Source organism: Macaca mulatta, chromosome 17, assembly GCF_049350105.2.
Source record: "Macaca mulatta isolate MMU2019108-1 chromosome 17, T2T-MMU8v2.0, whole genome shotgun sequence".
NCBI lineage: Eukaryota > Metazoa > Chordata > Mammalia > Primates > Cercopithecidae > Macaca > Macaca mulatta.
In genome coordinates this window covers 74,241,559-74,265,779 of record NC_133422.1, presented here as the reverse complement: position 1 = coordinate 74,265,779, position 24,221 = coordinate 74,241,559, and the positions used below count along the sequence as shown (strand labels likewise).

Genomic DNA, 24,221 nt, shown 5'->3' with positions numbered 1-24,221 from the left:
ATTTTTCCTCATTTTTTCTAGGAAATTGTCCTTTTCACCTAAATTTTCGAATATCTTGGCATGAGGTAAGATTCTTTTTATGCTGTTTTAAATCTTTATTGTATTTATAGAAACGTAATTTTTAAAAATAGGAGGTGATCCTGGTTGGATCACATTCTCTCTATTGGAATTTCATTGTGTCCTGATTTTGAAGTGTTGGAAGTATCCAGGCCAGATATATCACTAACCTAGTTTTAGTCCAGTTTTCTGGAATGAGTTTTCATAATATGTATACATACACAGATAATATAAATAAAGACTAAAAACCTACATCAGTAAAGGCTTGAGGTTTTGATTTATGAGATATTCCCTCCTCCCTACCATGGCTGCCAGAAGCCTCAGCTCATGCCCTTATGACTCTGATTTGAATTTTCTTTTTCATTTCTGTTACTAGTGGCATAGTACTTTCTTTGTTGCAAGCTTAACTAGGATTTTAAAACAATTTTCTCAAGAAATTCTGAGAAGAAAAATGTCTAGCATTAATGGTTATAGAAAAAAATGAAAATAAATGAATCAAGCATTTTACTCAAAGGATTGACAAGGAATTACAAAATAAGCAAAGGAAAACAGAAGGAACTAACACAGATAAAAACAAACATTGGTGAGTTAGAAAGCCTAAAGAAAAAGTAGAGCTCAAGAATACAGTTACAGAGTAATTTGGAAAATCAGTTAACTAGCTAAGATAATCAAGAAAAAATAATACAAAATAAAGGGGAAAATAAGTAAGAAACAGAACTTAGAATCATGAGACAAGTTTGCTTAAAACTATGCCAAAATGTTAGAACACCTGAAAAAGAGTATAATTTTCTAGGAAAATTATTTGTGAAAGCTGAACTCTGAAGACAGAAAACTTTTAAAGAGATCAACTACCACAGGAGAAATAGAGGAAGTAAAGACCTAACTCTTCAAAAGGCCCAGATCCAGACAGCTCTAGGGGAATTTAACTAAACTTTTTAAGATCATATAATTCCAGTGCTGTTTTAAAATGTTCCAGAGCAGGGAGAAAAAAAACTATTGAGTTCATTTTTATAAAGTGAGTAAATACTGATTCACTATCTGAAAAAATGCACAGAAACCTGTATACTGATTTACATGAATACTGGTACAAAAATATTAAACAAATGGTATCAAAGAGAACCCAGGATGGCAATAAAAAAAAAACTATCACCATTTGGGATTTATTCCGATAATGCAAGAAAGCTTCAATCTTAGAGTTGTCAACCTAAATAACATAGAGAGAGGCTCTCTTTTAAAAAATGCTATTTATTAGAGAATGGATATTGCAATGGGAATACATGTGCCACAGTAAACTATGTGCGTACTCAAGGAGTTAAAACAAGAAAAAGGTTTTTTTTCAAAGGAAAAATGAGGAGGATTAAATAATTGTTTTGAGATAATTATCCTTGGCTACAAGGATTGGTAACAAGAGTGATACCAGTCTGAGATTGGACAGGCAGTTGCTGGGCAGACGACCTCATGGAAGTATTTTTGTGTGTGTAAGATTGCAACGCCCTTCGTGCAAGGTTGTGTTTTTTGCAGTCTTTTGTGATAGTTCTTGTTGTCAGGCATTCATGCATGACAACTCTTCCTTCATGGCCTTCCCTGACTCCATTTGTCAGGGTTTTAACACAAATAACTCCCATTTTGATTCTGACAACTTTCACAGGTCTTTATTAGTACATATAATATTAATACATATACAATGAAAAACAACATAATCCTGAATCATATAATGACCTCCACAGATGGTGAACAGACATTTGACAAAATCCAACAACTACTTATTATTAAAAAAATTTTAATGAAATAGAAATTCATTGATATTTCCTTAAAATGAAAATTTTACCTATCCCTGACCAAAATTTAGCATCATAATTGTGATCAAACTTTACAAGCATTTCTCATTAAAGCCAGGGACAAGACATGTCTGCCAACTCTCATCGCTATAATTATTATTGTAGTCTAGCTACTGAAAAAATAAATAATACAAAAGAAATCTATGTGAGGTACAAAATTGGAAAGAATTTAAAACTATCACTAGTAGTATTACTATTAGTACACAGAAAATCCAAAAGAAGAATAGAAAAATTCAGTAGGGTAGTGAGGTAGAAAATAAAGAGCTTTCTTATATACATATTACAATATAATATGTAATTTTAAAAATCCAATTTATAATAGCAACAAAAAAGATAAAACTAAAAAGAATGCAATATATGTATATAAACAACTGTAAACTGCCTCTGAAAGACATTAAAAAATAGAAAAGTAAGAATTAGTATTATATGTATACATTTTTACAAATTTTATTTAAAATATTAATAAAAAGCAAGTAACAAATATCAACTTTGTTTTCAGTACACAGTTTGATCCTAAAACTCATAGGAAAAATAAACAGTCAAATAGCCAGGAAAGCTCTGAAAAGGAAGAGCAATGAAGAAGGGCCAGAATTACAGAGCAATAAAATAAATTATATAAGCACCAGTGATTACAGTAAAAACTACAGAAATAGAATCAGAAGTGTAAGAAAATTTACTATTTGGCTTAAGTGGTACTGGAACATTTTGGTAACCATTTGGAAAAACAGATATGGATCCTTAACTCACACAGTGCTTTATTTGTGAATAAAGTCCAAATCTAAATATTTCAATGAAAATTTAATAAAACATGAAAATACTAGAAGAAAACATGGAAGAATTCTTTATACTATGGGGTTAGGGGTGGCTTTTCTATGACCCCACATCTAAAAGGCATTAAACAAAATTGACAAATTTGGCTACATATATATGAAAACTGCATGCCAAATAAAAACCATAAGACAAATGACTTAACAAAGTGGCAACACATATCACAAAAGGCTAATCTCCCTACTCAATAAAGGCCTTCTACAAATGAACAAGGAAAGGATCCTAAAAGTGAGCAAAAAATGAGCAGAAAGTTAACAGAAAGGAAATACAAATGGCTTTGACACATTCTAAAGATGTTCAACTCACTCATAATAAGAATAGTACATTATACTTAGAGGATACATTTTTCATCTATCAGACTGGCAAACATCAAAAGTTAGATAAGACTCAGTTGGCAATATTATGAGGAAATAGACATATTGCTCCTGAGGGAGTATAAGTAGCTATAATTTTCATAGTGAAGTAATTTGGCAGTATCCATCATTATTACAAATGCTTATGTCCTTTTACCTAGCAATCCCACTTTTGGGACTTTATCCTTCACACACATAGTCTTCACATGTAGAAAATGGCAAATATATACAAGTTCATTATTGGAGAATCTTCTGTAATTGAAAATGGAAACAACTGAAAAAATTTATTAAATGGGAATAGATAAATTACTGTATATTCTTACAATTTGTCTGCTATACACTACACACACCTAAAAAAAAAAAGGAGTAAGGTCACTACTATAGACTTATGCCAATATTTCCAATATATATTAGTAAAAAGAGCAGGATACAGAATAGTGTGTATGATATGCTATTTTTGCATAAGAAAAATTCGATTAGAGTAAGATTTTATGTTCATATATGTCTGTATATTAATAAAGAAATTCTGAAAGGATACATAAGAAACTAATAATGGGTCAGATGTGGCGGCTCATGCCTGTAATCCTAGCACTTTAGGAGGTCAAGGCGGGTGGATCCCTTGAGGTCAGGAGTTTGAGACCAGCCTGGCTAACATGGTGAAACCCTATTTCTACTAAAAATACAAAAAATTAGCTGGGCGTGGTGTATTACAGAATCCCAGCTACTCGGGAGGCTGAGGCAGGAGAATCGCTTGAACCAGGACATGGAGGTTGCAGTGAGCCTAGATTGCACCGTTGCACTCCAGCTTGAGCAACAAGAGCAAAACTCCGTCTCAAAAAAAAAAAAAAGAAAAAGAAAAGAAAAAGAAACGAATAATGGCATTTATCTGTGTCTTTGGAGGGGCTGAGAATTGAGTGAATGGGAATGTATTTAAATTATGTGTTTAATTTCATGTGTGATAACTAAATTTGAAGTGTGTCATATTTGTCATTTTTTATCTGTTATGTTTTATGCTTGTAGCTGAAAGGTTTCCATTTTAGTTTACTCCAGAAATCTCTTTTATAAACTTTTTTTTTTTTAAGTAAAGGCTATTGGAAAAATAAACTGAATAGCTGAGTGCAGATGAGTGCAGTGACTCACACATGTAACCCCGACAACTCAGGAGGCTGAGGTGGGAGGATTGTTTGAAGCCAGGAGTTTGAGACTAGTCTGGGCAACACAGCAAGACCCTGTCTCTACAAAAATTTTTTAAAATTAGCTAGGCATAGTGGAATGCATCTGTAGTCCTAGCTGCTTGGAAAGCTAAGGCAGGAGGATTGCTTTAGCCCAGGAGTTTGAGGTTGCAGTGAGCTATGATCACATCACTGCACTCCAGCCTGGGTGATAGAGTGACACCCTTGTTTCTAAAAAAATTATAATAAAAGAAAAATAACTTGAAAGTATGAAATTTTAATTGGCATTTTTACATAAAATAAATATCATTAATATCTTTTTATTTAGAATAGATTTATTATTTCAACCTAAAGTATGAAGTGTTTTGTTTACTAATATATTTTCATTATTTAAATAACAACTGCATTATTTTTCAGAATCCAGCAGCTTTTTTTTTGTCTTTTTTCTTGGTACTCATTGGTTATAACATAGTAGCTTTTAAAAGATTTTCTTTAGTAAGTTGAAAATAATAAAAAAGTATGAGCTCCCTCTGCTGGCCCTGAAGTGGCATATCAAGGTACATTTTGTTTATTTGGAAACAAACTGGCACATGGTACATGCCATTAATGCAATTTGCTAATATTAAGAAGAATAGTTTTAAAATGTGTTTTCCATAATTTTATAAAAGTTAAATTATGCTAATGTGCCACTAATATTGGCAAGTAAGATTAGCATTTCAATATAAATTTTAAAGTTGTATTCATTATGTACCTGAGCTATTTGGTATATTCCTATATAGTGCCACATAAGTGTGTTGAACAGGAAAAGTTTCTGCATGCACCACAACAGGTACAGGAGGATTTTAGTTTTAAAATTTATTATGACTTTTGAATTGCAGTAATCATAAAACCATGTTGTGTTAGTATATTAATATTTAGTTCATTAAAAATATCATAGTTTTTGTTGTTGTTGTTTTGAGACAGAGCCCAAGTAGAGTGCAGAATCACCCAGGTTCAGATGATTCTCGTGCCTCAGCCTCCGGAGTAGCTGGGATTACAGGTATGCTCACGATGCCCAGCTAATTATTCTGTATTTAGTTGAGATGGAGTTTCACCATGTTGGCCAGGCTGGTCTCAAACTCCTGACCTCAAATGATCTGCCCACCTCGACCTTCCAAAGCGTTGGGATTACAGCCATAAGCTACCACATCTGGCCCATATGCATATTTTAAAGCTAGGAAAAATAGAAAATATTTGCATAGTAAGCGGTGACATATAATTCTGAGTATCTATAAAATTTTTTGTCATGACACATAATCCCTGATGCATTGATTTATGATGTACTTTGCAAAATTTCAAGATACTTTTATTTTTATGATTTGTTTTTATCTTCCAGATCATTGATCTGTGTCTCAGTGGTGATCATCTCATCCTATTTATCTACTAAATTCTTTAACTTTTTGTATTGTACTTAAATCTGCTTAATGATGCCTTTTTAAAAAATTCAAATTTTCATCTCTCTTTTACAAGTTCTACTTTCCCCTTGTTTCTTCTGACTGATATTCCTCTCTCAAATTGCTGTCTCTTACATAAGATGCTATTTTTCTTGGTTTGCTCAGAAGCTCAATTCTGATTGTTGAAATACTGGGAATTCCACATGTGGTAGAAGGCAAAGGTGTTTCTAGTCAGCGGTGTGCTGAAGGCAGTTGTCACTAGCCTATGAGAGCTGATTATTAATTTTTCAAGAATTCTTCGAGCTAGTTGTTAAAGACAGATTTTATTAAAGCTGACACATAAACTTACTTATATTAAAAACCAACACAATTTTCAAAATCATTTCCTAATTATTTAACTTCATTTTATTATTATTTATGCTCCTCAGTTAATTTACATCAACTGCATTTGTATGGTGAAAATATAGTGTAATGGGGTGCTGCTGTGAATCTCTTTCCAATTCTGCATTCTGTGATCTCATAGTGGTAACTTGAAATCCACCATGGTGGGGACATTTACACAATAACTGGCAAATGCTACAAGGCTGGGCTTTTTCACTGTTTTGTTGATTGTCTGGACATAAAAAAAGTGATATAGAAAATGTTACCGATACAAGCATTTGGGAAAAATAAACTAAAACCTTTTGTGAAAAACAATAGGTTCTATGGAATTTACAATAAATAATACTGTATATCTTATTATTTGTAAATTCTGTGCTACACATTCTTCATATCAGTAAAACTTAGAACATATATATGTATCCATACATTTTGTTTTATAGAAAGCCACTGGTTGAACATTAACCAGCACACTACTGGAGTCTCTACCCACAAAGGTAATATAGGTGGGCAAGCAGTCAATTCTCTGTGAGACTCCTGGGGGAGTCACGGACTTAGTACATCAACAGTAGTGCTATGATTTTAAAATATGTCCACAAATTCTTTGACACATCTTCTATCTAAAGACAAGCCCTGATTTTCCTCCCCATGAATGTGAGCTGTACCTAATGACTAATGAATGTGGTGGAAGTAACCGTGTTAGACTTCCAAGGCTAATTCATAAAAGACATTGTGGGCTCTGTCTTACTCTCTTTTGGACTGCTTGCTTTGGGGAAAGCCAGTGGCCATGCCATGAGGACATTCGAACATCTATGAAGAGGCCCCACATGGTGTGCATGAGGACTCCTGCAACAGCCATTTTGGACCTAGATTCTCCTGCCCCGGACAGGGCTTCAAATGACTGGGGTCCCAGCAGACATCTTGACTGCAACTTCACAGGAGACTTTGAGCCAGAACCTCTCAGCTAAGCAGCTCCTGAAATCATGACACACAGAAACTGTGATGTAATGAATGTTTGTTGCTTTAAGTAAGCCCCTAAGGTTTGGAGTAATTCATTAGATGGCAACAGATAACTAGTATGAGCAGGGAATACTCATTATCCCCATTAAACTTCTTGGACTTTTGGGAGTCAATGAAATCTAAGACTCTCTCATATGGTGCTATACCAACTTTGTTGAAGGAAGGGTGTCTTCCCAGAGATCTGTGAAAACCAAACTCTATTCAGGATTAAGGAGGTTCAGAAGCCACCAGTACCACTGTTCTTCATTTGTTTGCTTAATCCATGGGGGAGCAAGTCGTGGACCAACTTCTCATAGCAGAGTCCCCAACAGAGGTCAAGGTCCCACCTTCTCCTACCTTCCTATAGGCCTTGGCAAGGATTTGGCTCAAGGGAGGCAAATGTCTTAGAGCTGGAAGAGAGGGAAAGGGAATTATGGCTAAGTTGCTATTTTTTAAGAATCTCTTGTATTTTTTTATATATATATAATATATATAATATAATGTATATATATACACACACACATATATGAGATAGTAATCTTATTGCCAAAAAGTAAAACAAAGTCAATAAAATTAGGTAAAAAGGTTTTAAAGACATCCATTATTTGAGAAAATGAAAGAACAACAAATCTCGTGTAATAATTTCTTTCCTATTCAGTTTAAATATTTTTCATGAAAAAGCACAAATGAAGGCCAGCATTTATTGTATTCATGCCTTTGGGCCATCTATAAACCTTTTAAAACTTTCTCCTAACTTTATATTAATGGAAAAATATACTAAAAAAGGGAAGCAGACCAACAGTCTTGTGTGTTTTGCCTCTCATACCTACCAAATCATAATTACCAAAATGTCCAAGGCCGTTTGTATCTATTATTTGTATCCTTTATTAGAGACATTCCATTTTACATTTTTTGTTGATATATTCATATATTTATAGTCCAAATATTGAGGAAATGAACTAATGCATAAATAACGTGATTTAATATCGCTATTTTGTGGTTAGCTTTTTAATTTTAGTATTTTATTTGTCTATTTTTAACTAAATAGCTATTGCATTCTGTCAGTTAACAAAGCCTGAATTAAATAGCTATCACATTCTGTCAATTAACAAAGCCTGAATTGAATCTGGCTCTGGGTCTTACAGCAGGTAACTTGTTTCTTCTATTAGCTTTCCAGCTGACTTTGGAAAAGTCCTTGCACATGCCCAGACCCCAATTTTGTCATCTGTAAATATGAAGATACTGATTTAGGTTATTCTTAAACTCCTATTCAGTTTCTATACTTTTAAACAGTTATTGAATAAAATACTAATCATATAAAAGGATACAAAAAAATAAAAACTGAATTCTTATCTGAAACAGATTAAAATTTACTTGGCAAAAATAAATTCATATAAAGAAGTAGCTGGTCAGTAAAGTATTAGAAGAAGTCACAAGGAGGAGAAAGGAGTAGAGGCTGTAGGGGTTAGGGAAACTCAGAGGAAACAGAACACAGTGTGAATCTAAAGAATCTGAAGTTGATAGAAAAATCCAAGCAAGACCTCATAAGATCATTATTGCTTTTTTAGCTCCCAGAAAGTCTTATAATGATAATTTGCACTAGGTTTGTTTTGGTGTTTTGTGTACTTGTATGTCTGTGATTTGAATTTGTCTTTCAAACATACAGCTCTCCAACTCATATAAATTAGTATCTACCTTCTGGAAAATTACATGCAAAAAGTTAATAGTTTATTAAAGAAAAAGAATTAGAATCTGGTTCTTGTTAAAGTATTAGAGTCACAACTTTTAGCATGCCAAGTGATCTCCCAACTTCTATTTGTAATAAATCCCTCTTCCTTACTCAAAGTGATAGGCATATACTTAAGCAAAGTCAATTAGATTCTCTATCTTGATAATTTGTATCTCAACACCCAGGATGGGTGATTGTTATTGAGTCAGTTGAATGCAGGAGCATTCTATAGAAAAAGCCCATGACTGAACAAGCTTTGGCAGCTCTGATTCCTAGAGATTTGATGGTTGCTGTTGCCTTGGAAGCCTATTCAGCATTTCCTTTGATGCAATGAGTTACCTGAATTTCATTTTTTAAAAAAGAATTTATTCTTATATAAGTAAATTGACTATGGATATTGGTTGAATGAATGGAAGTACAAGCTGTGTTATAAGAAAAATATATGTCAACAGAGGTCGCGAGCCTCAGTGTGTGTTTGTTAGGCTTTGTATCAATGTTCACTACCCCAAGCTTAGTGGCTTAAAAACATTTATTACTTTTCACCATTCTGTGAGTTGCCGGGGAGTTCTTTTGGTTTGCACTACCTGTGCAAGTTGGTTGGTTTAGGCTGGTCTCACTCACATGCCTGGTGGTTGTCAGGCTGGATCTTACTGGGACCTCATCACATGGCAGCCTCAGCATTCAAGCACTTTTCTAGTTGTTGCTTGCATCACATTTATTTTTATCTCATAATATTTACCTTAATCTCACTAGCAAAGCAAATCACTTGGACAAATCCAGAATCAATGTGGGAGGACACTACTCAAAGCTCTGAATATGGGAAGTGTGAACAAATTGAGAGGATATTACTGTAGAAATTTGTCAGGTGCTTGGAAATATGAGTAGAGATGGCTTTTAGCCTCCTCTACCTTTCTAGCTCCTTAAAATGCAAAACAAACAAAAACCCTGTAATTCTTTTTTTTTTTTTTTTAACTAGTTCATTTTATTTTTTCCTCTTTCTCTGGGAGATTTACAAATATCAAAGAAAGTCCGTTAAAAAAAAAAAAAAAAAACAAAAAACCCGCCTTTCTTGTGGACTAATGTTTCACTTCATGGCACCTTGAGAGTCAGACAAGTGTCAATCAACATTTCAAAAATGGTGATTATAATGTAGGAAAAAAGTGATAGACTTTAAAAAGGTATCATCTATCCTATGTTAGATTTTGGGAATAAAACAGTGGATGAACAAAAGCTTTTGCCTTCAAGGAACCTAATCTTTTAATAATACAACATGATGTAATTGTAACAGAGATAAACACTGTGAACACTCAGCCCAGTCAGGGAAGGTTTCCTGGAGAAAGTGACTTTTAAGGTAAGTCCTGGAGTTAGATGAAGGATAGGGTTGGGCATGGTAAATGTTCTAAACCGAAGGGGCTCTTTGTGCAAAGAACACAATGAGGGACACCATGGCTTGTTTGTAGAAATAGATTAAGGAATTTACAGTCTCTATGCACCAAAATATTATAGTGCTCTCTCACTTGAAATTCAAAATAAAAATAATGCTAATTATAAAATTACATGTAGGGAAGTCTTTCTGATTTTTCCCATGTTCTCATCATTTAAAAAATAAATACTCTAAAAACTGCCCCTGTGTTGATGATTTATTCAGCATATACCAGTTCGTCTATTGCATAATGCAGGACTATTCTGGGAACTGCAGATACATGGTATGACACCATTGTAGAATGTAAAAAGTGGAGAATGGAAGAAACTGAAAAGCTAGGCAGATGTCAATTAATGAAAGATGTAAGAAAGCATGTGGTTAAGGATGTGGTGTTGATTACTGACCTGAGTTCAACCTCTGCCATTGATTCATTCTATACACTTGGGCAACTTGAAGCTTAATTTCCTCAGCTGTAAACTGGGAATGCTAAATTGTGAGAATAAATAAATGTAAAGCATTTAGAACAGTGCTTAATACCATAAAACACAGTTAATTTCAATTAAGTATTACCATTAATAAATTTGTACTTTAACCTGGGATATGGGAAGCCAATAAAGGTTTACATGTTTAGAGGGGGCTTTAATGGGTTTCTTTGGCTGAAGTGTATCATCTGGGTTGAATGACAATGAGCAGTATGCCTAGGAGGAAGACTCAATAGATATTAATTGGGATATTAATTGGATAGTGGTAAAAGAAGAAGGATGATACCTAGATTTTTGACTTGAGCAATTGGATCATGGTGGCTTTCTATGAGTGACATATCACAGGAAAGGGGCAAAATTGGTTAGTGAAGATAATGAGTTTAGTTTTGGAGACTGATTTGAAATGCCTAGAAGACATCCAAGTAATGACCTTTGGGAAACATCAGCATGGATATAGGAGTTTAACTAGTAAAAATAGGTAAGATGGGTTGGGGATCATGTTTAGATTGAAAAAAGGACCAGCAGGAATTCCAAGGCACATCCATATGAAGTGTGGTGAAGTTCAAGAAGGATACTTTAGAGGGTTCAGAAAAATCAGGGGGAAAAAAAAACCAAGATTGTGATACAGTAAAAATAGTGGGGAAAAAAGCGTTTCAAGAAAAAAACGTGAACAATGTTGTCAAATGTTATATTTGGTCAAATAACACAGGACTAAATGTGGACATTACATTTAGTCAATGTCAGTGAAAAGCAAATCACTGATAACCTTGGCAAGAAGTGTTTTGGTAAAATGGTGGAGACAGAACTAGTTCATACTGGAGTGATGGGAGGAGAGGAAGCTGAGACAGTGAGTACAAACAACTCTTGCTTGCCTGTAAAGAGAAAAGAATGGTGGCTGAAAGCAGATCTTCAATTGATAGAGCTGAATAGTTGTTTTTTAAATGATAGACACATAATGTCTATCATTTTGAAAATATCAACACCATTAACACTCTAGTTCAAACTTCCAACATCTCACATGGACCATTACAATATTCTCGTTTCCTTCTTCTACCACCCCCATTGTATCTTTCTTGGCTACCCCTCCCTCAGCCCCATATACACTCCATACAAATCTAATTATAGCCTTCCCTTACTCATCTAAGCCAGTTGTAGAAGGCTTTTCCTTCTTGAACTAGAACGGGTATACCTCTTAATATTCTCTGGTGAGAGAGATCAGAGAAGCTATGGGGCCTCACACTGCTGGTGAGTGTTCATCTCTATCCAGTAATTCATCTGCTGGTAAGTGTTTATTATTACTTAATAGTTTACAAAAGGAAGGGTGGTGGCCCCCACTTTGCTCTCAGTATTGGCTGGTCCCCCTGCAGGTACTCTTCCCTCCCTGGGTCCTACCACACCTGAGCTTCCCAAACTGAACAAATGCCAATGGTGTTTTCAGTAGTAGTTTCATAGAAGCATTCTAAAACATACCAAAGCAGTACAGAGTAAGAGGACTAAGAGTTACTCTATTAATACACTGAGCTCTTTATTCCTCTCCTTTATTTCACATGAGAGGAAAAAGTTCTTACCTTTTAGGAAGGCACTGTCCGACAAAAATATGTGAGCTGCATATGTAATTTTAAGTTTTCTAGGGGCTACGCTTTTAAATAAAAAATAGTAATAAAAAGGTGAGGGCCAGGCGCGGTGGCTCACGTCTGTAATCCTAGCACTTTGGGAGGCCGAGGCAGGCAGATCACTTGAGGACAAGAGTTCAAAACCAACCTGGCCAACATGATGAAACCCCATGTCTACGAAAAATACAAAAAAATTAGATAGGCATGGTGGCAGCTGCCTGTAATCCCAGCTACTCAGGTGGCTGAGGCAGGAGAATCACTTGCACCTGGGAGGCAGACGTTACAGTGAGCAGAGATTGTGCCACTGCACTCCAGCCTGGGCAACAGAGTGAAACTCCATCTCAAAAAAAAAAAGTGAAATTAATTTTATTAATATACTTTATTTAACATATTTATAGGCCAATATATCCAAAATATTATTCTTTCAATGTGCAATTAATGTAAAAATGAAGATATTTTACTTTTTTGTTGTTGAAGAACAACACATGAAAAACATTGTTCACGTTTTTTCTAAGGCTTTGAAATTTGGTGCACATTTTATACTTACTGCACACCACAATGCCAAATAGCCACAAGAACTCAACAGCCACAAATTGGTAGTGGCTATGGTATGTGGCAGTGTAGTTTGTTCTACCCCCTATGTTTACTATTCATTTACTATGAAAACACATGATGAATGCTGCTTCCACAGCCAGGAATTGGTCCAGCTGATGCTGTTAAGGGAGTCAACTCTTTCTTCTGGGAAGGAAGGATCAAATCCTGTCTGAGCTCTGGCAGTTACATGAAATGCAGGCTGTGAGCTCATTCCTAAATTCTGGTTCACCTTGTATGGTAGATTATATTATAAACTCACTTATGTTTGCTGCTCCTCCTTGCTCCAGCCTATTTTGAATCAGGCTTGGTCACATGACTTGCTCTGGTCAATGAAATGTGGAGAGAAGTGAGCAGAAATTGTAGGAGACAAAACATGGTTTGCCATAATCTCTTTTGTGTCCACCATTATGACTGACAATGTTCCAAACAGACAGAGGCTGCTCCATCAGTCTGGGACCTGGAGGGAGGACCACGTGGAGTAGAGGTGTAGCTAACCTGTAATGGACATGCAGGGTGTGAGAGGAATGAACCCTTGTTGTTGTTCATTACTGCAGCCAAACCTAGCCTCTTCCTAACTTATGTACTATTGTTTGTAGGTGTTGCAGACTGTTTTTTCTCTTTGTTGTCTGGAGGATGGGACAGTGCAGCTTCAAAACTTTCGACAGTGTCTCCTAAGGGCATTTCATTATGCCTGATGTTTGTTATTGCAATGTTATTGGTTGTTTTCCTGGCTTAGGTTCTGACCCCCAATAAAAATGGCCTCACAGGAGAATGGCGTAAACCCGGGAGGTGGAGCTTGCAGTGAGCTGAGATCCGGCCACTGCACTCCAGCCTGGGCGACAAAGCAAGACTCCGTCTCAACAACAACAACAACAACAACAACAACAAAAAAAAGGCCTCAAATTTCAAAAGCCCTAATTAAGGTTCTACATCATTACCTTTTTCAGTTTTGTCCCAAGGCTACTAAGGAACTAAGAACAATATGCAAAGGTGAATTTTCTTCAAAAGATTATCTGTGCCTTTCCACACTTCAATTAGTAAGCAAATAAGATTTCTTTTCTGATTTTTTCCCCGATTTTTGGCTTGAAGGACAGAGATACCTCTACAATAAATATTTGTTGGGAAAAAAAGGAATGAAATGAAATGATACGATAGCAGCTTTCTAGGTGGGATCATATGCATATAAACATGTGCATATCTACTTATGAAATCCATGGTGAAAGTTTGTGAATCTGCTTTCTCTTGGAGTGGTTATTTATTCTTATAATAACTAACAAATGCCATTTGTAGTGTGACAGGTGAGTGAACCCCAGGATTCTTGACTTTGTCTGAGCTGACAGACTGTCACCTAGGTTATGGGTTTTATTCTCCAACGTTCATTCATTCAACAACAGAACCTGCCACGTGCTATCAACTTCTCTAAGCACAAGAGATACAGTTGTAGAAAAGACAGGCAAAATCTCTGCTTTCCTGAAACTTCCATTGTAGCCAGTCTGTTAGACATTCCCAGAGATCTTTTTGTTTTCTGGGTCTCTCTGCCTTAACAGATTTTTTAAAAAAACGTTTTTTTATTATGGAAAATTTCAATATGTAAGAGCTCAAAGAATTATAACCATCCCTATCATCCAATTTCAACCACAGTCAACTCATGTCCAATCTTATTTCATTGATACTCTACTCTCTCTCCTTATTCCATTTCAAATCATTTTGATAGCACAAGTATCACATCATTTCACTTACATCTTTAATAATATTACATACATGTTTTTCCTCTGGATGCTGAGATTTATACTTACCTGTCCTCATTTGACTGTTTGTATGGGAGACTTTGTGTCTGCATGTCTGTGTGTGTGAACATGCAATATATGTATATGTACCTTTTTAATGTTATGATTATTACTCACCATAACCATATCCATAAGCAGTTCCACAGCACCTATAGAGATGGAGTCATAATTCATCATGGGTATAAACAGAGTGCCCCCTGAAGAGTTGGTGATTGCCTCTCAAAGCTTTTTAGGTAGGTGTGGTGGCTCATGCCTGTAATCCCAGCACTTTGAGAGGCCAAGGCAAGCAGGCAGATCACTTGAGCTCAAGAGATCAGCCTGGGCAACATGGTGAAACCCCGTCTACCAAAAATACAAAAAGGAAATTAACCAGGCATGAGTGTCATGTGCCTGTGGTCCCAGTTACTCAGGAGGCTGAGGTAAGAGGATCACTTGAGCCCAGGAGGTAGAGGTTGTAGTGAGCTGAGATTATGCCACTGTATTCTAGTCTGGGTGACACAGAGACTCCATCACACACACACACAAAACAAAAGCAAAAAAAGCTTTTTGTATTTTGGTTTTGGTTTTTTGAGATGGGGTCTCAATCTGTTTCCCAGGCTGGAGTGCAGTGGTGTGATCTTGGTTTGCTGCAACCTTCGCCTCCTGGGTTCCAGTGATTCTCCTGCCTCAGCCTCCCGAGTAGCTGGGATTACAGGTGTGTGCTACCGTTCCCGGCTAATTTTTGTATTAAAATAGAGACAGGGTTTTGCCATGTTGGCCAGGCTGGTCTCAAACTCCTGACCTCAGGTGATCCACCCCATCAGCCTCCCAAAGTGCTGGATTACAGGTGTGAGCCACAGCACTCGGCCTTAAAAAAGCTTTTTATGCCAGAAGTGCTCTGGTCCAATTTAGGGGGATATGATAGTATGTCTTTTTTTTTTTTGAGATGGAGTCTCACTCTGTTGCCCTGTTGCCCAAGCTGGAGTGCAGTGGCGCAATCTCAGTTCACTGCAACATCTGCCTCCTGGGTTCAAGTGATTCTCCTGTCTCAGCCTCCCTCCCAAGTAGCTGGGATTACAGGAACCCACCACCATGTCCAGCTAATTTTTTTGTTTAGTAGAGATGGGTTTCACCATGTAAGCCAGGCTGGTCTCCAACTCCTGACCTCAAGTGATCTGCCTTCCTCAGCCTCCCAAAGTGCTGGGATTACAGGTGTGAGCCACTGTGCCTGCTCTGGGATATGATACTATGTATGTCTTCTGATCTCAGTTTACAACATCAGTAATTGCTCAAGTGTTTCCTCTTGAATTACCTAAGGATATCACAGAAAGTGTTATTTTTCTTTGCAAGTCATCAGTGGCTAGTCTTAGATAAGAAAACTATATTCCCTTTATTAACATGACCTTGATCTTCTAGGAAAATAAAAACCCTTAAATTATTATATTAGAGTACGATATGCTTCCTGTTTTTATTTTAAAATTCCCAAATTTAATCAGATTCTCTCTTAAAAGAAGTATGCGTTGGTGTGTTCCTATTTTAAATTCATCCTGCAACACCAAAAACCTTTCAATGGCTTCACATCATTATTTTAAATAAAATCCAGTTCCAAAATCTTAACATGAATTTTTTTTTACCTCTAACTTGACTGACAGCCATTTCCCATGTCCCTAATTTGATACCCTCCCACCACTCTGTCCTTAAGATCCTGACTCTTCTTTATATCAGGAACATCCCACAGGCTATTATGTGTGCTGGAATGTTCTTGTCTCTACTTTGATTCACATGACTTTTACTCATAATTCACTTTTCTTAACCATTTAAGTATCATATCCTTAGAGAAACCATGCTTGAGCCTTTACAGTCTAAATTGCTAAAATGGTTCATAGTTTCCTCTTTCATAATACTTAAAATTTTATTATTAACTATGATTTTTTAAATGTACAAAAACAGAATGAATCAGATGATTAAATTCGTGTTATAGTGTTCTCTGGGGGAGTGGATGCTGAGATGGGGTTAAAAGCGCAAAAAGTTTACTGGAGAGTAGCACCTGTGAAATGGAAAGCGGGGAAGCAGAATTGGGTGGGAGAGCCATTAGATTACCATGCAGGTCTGACAATACTTCTGCCATCCCAATATTGAGCAGGTCCTTATCCCTTGCTCAGTCTTGAGCTGGGGATGGGCATGCGGGAGAGGGTTTGCCCTGAGAATAGTGTAACTTCAACGTGAAAGCTGAGGTGAACCCAGAAAGAATTAACAACTGGAGGCTGTCATGTATCTATGCTCCTTGCAGTTGGGCAGTGAGTCCTTTCTTGAAGGGAGATCTGAGCTGCACACCCCTGTGACTGCTATACATTGTAAGATGTCAACTCAATCCAAATTAATCCATAACTTCAACGAAGATTTTTTTTTTACAAGTTCAACCATCTTGTTCTATGTATTTGGAAAACTAAAGGTTCATATTTATTTATGTATTTATTTATTTAGATGTAGTTTCACTCTGTCGCCAAGGCTGGAGTACAGTGGCACAATCTCGGCTCACTGACAACTCCACTTCCCAGGTTCAAGCGATTCTCCCACCTCAGCCTCTGGGCTGGGTACTACAGGTATGTGCTAACGCACTTGGCTAATTTTTGTATTTTTAGTAGAGATGGGGTTTCACCATGTTGGCCAGGTTGGTCTGGAACTCCTAACCTCAAGTGATCTGCCTGCCTCGGCCTCCCAGAGTGCTGGGATTATAGGTGTAAGCCACTGTGCCAGACCAAGATTAATATTTAGCCAAGTTAAATTTGAAAAAGAGCAAAGAAGAGGGATTTGCCTTATTATATATTAAGATATTCTATAACATAATACAATAGTAAATAAAAACAACATGGTACTGGTGTAGTCACAGACAAAATGACCAATTGAAAAATAGGTCAGAAGCAGAACACAAATGAAATGAAAACAGAAAGATACCAGTGGCATCAAAAATCAAACAGGAAGGAGACTGGGCACAGTGGCTCACACCTGTAATCCCAACACTTTAGGAGGCCGAGGCGGGCCGATCACTTGAGGCCAGGAGTTCAAGAACAGCATAGCCAACATGGTGAAACCCCATCTCTAATTAGATGGGCATGGTGGTGTACGCCTGTAGTCCCAGCTACTTGGGAGGCTGAGGCAGAATTGCTTGAACCTGGGAGGCAGAGGTTGCAGTGAGCCAAGATTGTGCCACTGCACTCCAGCCTGGGAGATGGTGAGAGACTCCATCTCAGGAAAAAAAAAAAGAAAAGAAAAAAAAAGAAAATGAACAGGAAGGAATAAACTGAGTAGAGTTATAGAAAAAAAAATGGCCTAGATCCTCACTTTACACCACAAACAGGGATGTATTACAGAGAGAATAAAGACTTAAGTGTGATTCTAAGTAGAGTAATGGACTGTAAAAGAAATAGAAGAAAATACAGAATCTCTTTGTGATCTGGAAATCACTGGAAATGCAGACTGTTTTTAAACAAGACTTCAAAAGCACTATTGAAAGTAGTAAGACTGTACTCAACTGGAGAAGACAGCTGGAAAAACCTGAGGAGGAATTCAGCACACTATAGAGAATATTCCCGGGATCAGTGCAGCTGAAAGATGAAGGCAACTTATGGTAATAAACCATAAAGAAATATAGGTCTGTTAGAGGGTATATCACTCTCTTGCCTATCTAAAATATTTTCTCCTGCCTCTGCTTCCTTCCTATTTAAAACAAAGCATGTGTCTTCAATAAACATTTTTTGAGTTTCAGACAGAGTTAAGAGCAGATAGTAGAGAGGAATAAACTTGAGTCCAGTCCTTAAAAGAGCTCATAAGGCCAAGAAAGATGAGAAAACTAAGTAAAACGTTTTATTTTCATCTGTCCTCACTATCTCTTCCCAGTAAATGTTTTAACTCCTGTTCTACAGGTAGGGAGCTAGACCTTTGTCTAGGGTATCACTGAGGTACTGGCATTTGAGCAATAAGGAAAATCATTCTGGCAAAAGGGACAGCGCTAATAAAGTCACAAGGCCTTGAAAGAACATGGTGTATTGGAAAATGTTAAGCAGGTAACCTAATACTGGACATCCCAAAATGTACGTTACTGAATAGAGAAAGTAGTCTATGGCAGCTGTTTAGTCTTCTCTTAGTAGAATTGATGATTACATCAGCTAATTGTTACCTTTGAAGGCAGGGCCAAAGAAGTTGAAGCAGGGATAAATGAAGGATAAATGTTAATGGTTAAGGAAGAGAAGCATTCTAGGAAGCAAAAATGACTCGCCGTGGAGTGATAATAAACACTGTACTATAAATTTAGAGGAGGAAGATATTGCTATCAGCCACAGTGGCCAGGAAAGGCTTCATGGAAGTGGTAGGGCTTCCTTTGGTCATTCAAAAAATAGAGTTGATCCTTATTACTTGCAGATTCTGTATTTGTGAATTTGCCTACTTGTTAAAATTTATTTGCAATGCCCAAATCAATACTTAGAATGCTTTTGCAGTCACTTGTCGACATGAACAGAGGCAAAAAATTTGAGTCACGTGATACACACGTTCCCAGCTTTGGTGAAACAAGGGGATGCTTTGCGTTCCTGTTTTAGCCCTCACACTGGAAACAAGTGTCCTTTTCATGGTCTATTTAGTGCTATATTTGTTGCATTTTTGAGCTTTTTGTGATTTCACTGTTTAAAATGCCCCCCAAGTGTAGTGATGAGGCTATCTAGTTCCCTAAGTGCCAGAAGGCTCTTCTTTTTAAAGAGAAAATACATACACCATGTAAGCATAAGTTACAGTGCCACTGGCTATGAGTTCGATGTTAATGAATCAACTATATTAAATAAGGTACCTTAAAAATTTTTTTCTGCCTACATAAGGTGCCTTTTAAAAGAAACACACATAAAGCAAGGTATTTATGGGCTGGTTGACAAACATTTGATAAGAGGCTTGAAGGAACCTAATCCTGTATTTCTCCTAGTAGCAATGGTTCCATATTCACTAATTCATTATTTGTGGCTTTTTACAGAACCACTGTGAATAAGAATTGGCTGTATATATTAGTGGCTGTTCTTGAAGCGGGGGATTCAAAGCTATAATCCACTAAAGAACAGATAATCACATACTTGCAAAAATAAAGCTATGAGTGCTATAAAAGAAGCAAACACAGGCTGATGTCAGAACATCTCAGAGGGACTCTTGCTTCAGATAAGGGAGGTGAAGGATGGATTTCCAAAGGTGGTGCTGCATTTTGCACTGCAAAAATGCACTGCATTTTGACGTGTAAGTACGAATCCATCAAATGAAAGGTAGGGAAATGCATTTTGCAATGGCTCAATTTAGTGAGAGGACACACTTCTGTGGAGACAACGGTTACTCCATCTTGAATGCTAATTTGTCATGCTGACTTCTGATTAGGCCCAGTCCTGTGATTATTACTTTATTTACTGTCCTTAGTGTAAGAACAAAGCAACCCTGATGTTATCACACAAATTACAGGCTATGATGCATATAGCATTCTTGCCTGTCTAGAGGGCTGCCTTTAAATGTCTCTATAGAGTACGTACACCCTTTCCTTATGGCACGTAAGTACTGGTCTGGGGAGTAATAGGGCAGAGATCTACCTGTCTTGCTGCCACTCAAGACCATGCTTCTGTCTGTAAGTTACCCCCAACAAAACACTCTTTACTGACCAAACTGGATTGTCTGCTTTGTTCATTTGATTTCTCCTTTGATATCTGGGGGGCACCTTGCATAAAGGGTCTTTTCATGGAACAACTTCTTTTAAGGAACTCAAAATAGTTTAGGATGGCTGGAGCAAAGACTGAAAGGCACTGAAAGGAGTTTCTAGGCAAAAAGGAAGGTGTCTGATTTATGAAAGAACCTTTATAGGATGTTAAATAATGTGTTTTATTCTAAAGATAATGTGGAAGTGAAGATTTTAAGCAAGAAAGTGACATGATTAGATCCAAATTTTTGAATTATTGCTATTAAAGGCAATGATTATGAGGGTAACTGAAGATGAACTGAGATGGAGGTCAGCATAAAAGGCAAAGATATTAAAAGGCTTTTGCTATTATTTAGGAAGAATAAACTTTAAAGAAGACAGTGACAGGTATGAGAGATGGATGGGCAAAGTTTGAGCAGTCAGGGAAAGAAGTAGAAGCGTTCTCTGTGAAAATAAAGTGAACAAATGTTTGGAGAAAGGGAGGGTGAGCAAATCAGTTTACCTGGGGTATACAGTATTTGATAGAAGCTTTGGAAGGCTGAAGTAGAGAACCAGAGTCATGGAATAGCTGGTGATAAGGCTGAAAATATTGGTGACATCAGCCTGTGGCAAGGCTACAACAGACTAAACAAATATAATTTTAACTTTTGGCAGTATTAAATTTATAAACAAATTTTGTTGTAAAATACATATAAAACCTACCGTTTTCATTAAGTATATGGTCCACTGCATTAAGTACATTCATATTGTGCAACCCACACACCACCACTCATCTCCAGAATCTAAATCATCCTAAACTGAAACTCTATTATTCACTGAAAAATAACTCCTCATTTCCCCTTCTCCTGGGCACCCTCTCCACCCCTGCTCTTGCTACCTTTCCAGCTTCTGTCTCTAGAAGTTTTGACTACTCTAGATACTTAATGTAAGTAGAATCATAATATTTGTCCTTTCATGTCTGGTTTATTTCACTTAGCTAAATCACTTTAATCAACACCCTGGTTATTCAGTAGCTGGATTCTAATTTGTATTCTACTCTATATGCTGTATTTTAAAACAAATGTCTTGCTTTGTAGTTCATAATCTTTCCACTTAATCCTTGAGGAGACTTCACTCTAGCAAATTATAAACTCAGAGTTTCTAAGAACAATTTAGCCTACCGGTGTCTCTCATAAAGAGCTTTCATTGATCTCCTTACTGAAAATGTCTTTAGACTGTGAATATTTTCATTCCACTACAGTTCATGGAACGTAGACGCTTCGTAAAATTCCACCTAGTATCTAAATAGAACTCAAGCAGGAATCAAACTTATTTGATCACCCAGGAAAAGAGTTTATTTGGGTTGCTGATATGAAGACTCTCTTTTTTGATACTATATAATCTCCCGATGTGAGATAGGGCTGAATTTGCTCTAAATAAAGAGCATTTTAAAAATAACAAAACTTATCTTTATCTGGGGGAAAGTGCAGGCTGGAAACTACCTGAGAGACGTGAAGGTTCTCTCACCTTTCCCTTGGAGCATTCCTGAGTCATTAGGGCTCTACCAACAAGTCGAGTACTGTTGGACAAGGCACTAATCATCTGGCGGTCTCGTTGGGCTCCATTAGACCAGCCTGTATTTATAAACCTCGTTCACATCACAGCATACACAGAATATGGTACTGGTAGGGCACTTGGGTAAATTGACGAGGAAGCGCGCTCTGCACCTGGAACCTACGGGCCGCCTGGTGTCGCGCACGCGGGTGTGTACGCTCTCAACAAGCGATCCATCCGGCAGATCCGTTCCAGCTGACAGGCCACGGCCGTCTTACCGGGGACGAGCTAGGGCTCCCGCTGTTTCTGAAGTTCTAGCTCGGGGACGAGCTAGGACTCCCTCCTTGTAAGAAATAAGTTCTTTATATCATAAAGATAAGCAAAGAATAAAAAGGCACAAAGGCCGCAAGCAAAGCACACACTCAAAAACCGAACTACAGCACTCGACCCGCGCATTCTCCGCCGACCTTACGTCTCTTCCCAGCAGGCTCCAGGAACCACCGCGAGACTTCATCAATTATCGCGAGATTTATCGGCAGCCATCTTCTTGGGGGTGCTGGGAGGCAGGAAGACCCCCTGAATCGTTCCCATTGAGCTGCCCTTCGCCTTCGCTTTCTTTACTTTTGCCTTTTCGACGTAGCCAACAAGCACCTGGTCCCGAGGCCGAGAGAACGCCTGGGTCTAAGCGCGTGTCGCGCTTCCGGTCTGGGTAGATTTGCTGGGGAAGAGGGAAGGGGGAGGGCCCGGGCAAACCGTTGCTGCTTCAGCCCGGGCCAGGGTCCGGGGACGGGGAGCTCCTGGCATCCCGTGCATTTGCGGCCTGCGGCGGTCCTTGCAGAGCTGTTCACCGACCGGGGCCCGCGGGAACCTGCCACCGGCGCCTCCCACCGCGGCCCACGCGGGCGGCGCGCGGAGGAGGGGGCGGGGGCAGCGGCGGCTGTAGCGGCTGCGACCTGGGCGGGCGGAGGAGTGTGACGGGCCTTAGGGCCGCTGTGGATGGTTTCTAAAATGATCATTGAAAACTTCGAGGCACTCAAGTCCTGGCTCAGCAAGACTCTCGAGCCCATGTGAGTATCCGGGGGATATCTCTCTGCAGGGATGGCAGTGGGAGATAGGCGGATCCACAGATCTGTGCGGTTTCCCCGAGCGCCCACGGTGGAGGCCGAAGCGGTGAACGGAGGTCCCAGGGCTCTGTGGCTTTTCCTCCTCGTCCACCTCGCTTCTAGGTTCAAGATACCCCCAAGAGCCTGACTCGAGTTTTATTTTATTGCTGAGCTGGTCTCGTTTTCCCGTTATATGTAGACCGATTCCAACCCCCCACCCCCCAATATTTTCCGAGGGCCTCAAAATCGGTTTTTAGTGAAACCGACTGTATTTTCCTTCCTACAGACTATTTTACCTTGTTTTTCTAAATGAAGTAGACGGCCTTTATTAGGGATTCGGGCAGTTCTAGCTTAAATCACTCACGTTTCACCTAAATACAATTCCTGAAAGCAAGGCCACGTCTCCCATGTGCTGTCTGGCTCATCTGCACCTCTCTTCACTGATTGAAGATGTAACAGGTGCTGAGGTGGCCAGTAAAATTCCCCTTTCCCGCCTACACGTTCGTTAGCTTGGAGAGGAGAAAGAAAATTGAATCTTCATACATATGGAATATTTAGCAGTTTTAAGTGGGATGCTATAGATAGACTTCGTGTTGGGGGGGCCTTAGAGTGCTGAAATAGTCTTAGATTGGAAAATTTAAGGAGTGTTTTCACGACTTGTTAATACTAAATATAACATGGACCAAGTGCTTTATCAGAATTGGTTGATTTATAATGCAATGAGGAAAATTCACGCATTTAATTAAGTTATTAGGTACCTACTGTGTACTACGGGAGGCTTTGGGGATAGAGCTTTTAAATTCTAAAATCGACAAGAGATAAATCCAGATATTAATAGAGCTGTGACTATTTTAATAATCATGTAAAAGAGTGATTATGAGGGAGGCTACTTCGCATTGGTCAAGGAAGGACTCTCAGAGAAGGTGACATTGGAGCAACATCTAAAGAAGAGAAGGGACCATCTGTGTCAAAGTCTTGGAAAAGAACGTTTCTTGCAAAAGGAAGAGCAAATGAAAGGCGCTGTAGCAGAAGTAATTGTGGTGTGTTTCAGGAAGAGAAAGGCCATTGTGGCTGCAAGGAGCCTTGTGATGAGGGAGAGAATGTAAGAGAAGTTGGACAAGTAGGTAGGGGCCACATCATGTATGGGAAGATGTGAGATGATTTAAAGCAGACAAGGACTGATTTAATTTTGTTTTTAGTCTGC

General features: G+C 38.0%; 1 protein-coding gene and 1 long non-coding RNA gene across 28 annotated transcripts in view; one reads left to right on the top strand and one right to left on the bottom strand.

Moving 5' to 3' along the window:
- Positions 1 to 5,987: 5,987 nt before the first annotated feature.
- LOC106994313 (uncharacterized) lies at positions 5,988 to 22,789 on the bottom strand. The gene is made up of 4 exons (XR_003724359.2): positions 21,888 to 22,789; positions 10,615 to 10,696; positions 7,416 to 7,468; positions 5,988 to 7,034 (listed from the first exon to the last, which is right to left on the bottom strand). It is a non-coding gene; the product is annotated as an uncharacterized LOC106994313 (long non-coding RNA).
- Positions 22,430 to 24,221, top strand: part of RBM26 (RNA binding motif protein 26) — a 92,345-nt gene continuing 90,553 nt past the window's right edge. For all 27 annotated transcript variants that reach the window (XM_077973821.1, XM_077973825.1, XM_077973819.1 and 24 more), the window contains exon 1: positions 22,430 to 22,981. In XM_077973821.1, coding sequence (XP_077829947.1) covers positions 22,911 to 22,981 — 71 coding nt within the window. In that variant the 5' untranslated portion in view covers positions 22,430 to 22,910. The remainder of the gene's footprint in view (positions 22,982 to 24,221) is intronic.